Source organism: Eimeria mitis, genomic scaffold, assembly GCF_000499745.2.
Source record: "Eimeria mitis Houghton genomic scaffold, Emh_scaff5002, whole genome shotgun sequence".
NCBI lineage: Eukaryota > Apicomplexa > Conoidasida > Eucoccidiorida > Eimeriidae > Eimeria > Eimeria mitis.
In genome coordinates, this window is record NW_013573304.1 from 1 (window position 1) to 684 (window position 684).

At 60.2% G+C, this 684-nt stretch overlaps 1 protein-coding gene across 1 annotated transcript in view; it reads right to left on the reverse strand.

Annotated features, from left to right (window-relative positions):
* Nucleotides 1-15: 15 nt before the first annotated feature.
* Nucleotides 16-684, reverse strand: part of EMH_0079110 (uncharacterized protein) — a gene marked incomplete at both ends in the record, with an annotated part of 3,444 nt that continues 2,775 nt past the window's right edge. Inside the window, 2 exons of the mRNA XM_013500101.1 lie at nucleotides 16-447; nucleotides 613-682. Coding sequence (XP_013355555.1) covers nucleotides 16-447; nucleotides 613-682 — 502 coding nt within the window. The remainder of the gene's footprint in view (nucleotides 448-612; nucleotides 683-684) is intronic.

Genomic DNA, 684 nt, shown 5'->3' on the forward strand with positions numbered 1-684 from the left:
CAGCAGCAGCACGGCCTACAGAGGGGGCTGAGGGAGCACCCCCCTCAGCCAACACCCCCCTGCGCATGCATGCAAGCGGTGGGGCTGTATCAAATCTCTTGCTGCTACGAACAACCATCTGCTGCTGCTGCTGCTGCTGCTGCTGCTGTTGCTGCTGCTGCTGTATTTGCTGCTGTAAACCTGAAGAGTCAACCAGGGCACCGAGGCCTTCTCTCGCGCTGCTGCAGCTGCTGCTGCTGCAGCTGCTGCTGCAGCCGTTTGCTGCTGCTGCTGCACCCACGCCGTCATCTGTTGCAGTATCTGCTGGCAGCAGACGATGTGCTGCAGCAGCAAGGGGTAAGAGCCCCTCATGCGAGCTGCTGTGGGGTGGAGGAGCGTCTGGATCGAGGAGAGAGTTTGCTGCTGCTGCTGCTGCTGCTGCTGCTGCTGCTGCTGCAGCAGGAGTATCTAAGCAGCAAAGACCAGCAACAACCAGGGCCCTCACACTATGCAGCACAACAAAACGAACAACAGCAGCTGTCTGCTCCACCAGCAGCACGCGGCGGGTGGTGGCGACGTCCCCCCCCTTTAATATAAAATCAATAACACACTGCAGGCTGTTGTCTGCAGCACCACCACTGCTGCTGCTGCTGCTGCTGCTGCTGCTGCGGCGACGGCGTCGACGACCTGCTGCAGCAGCAGAAA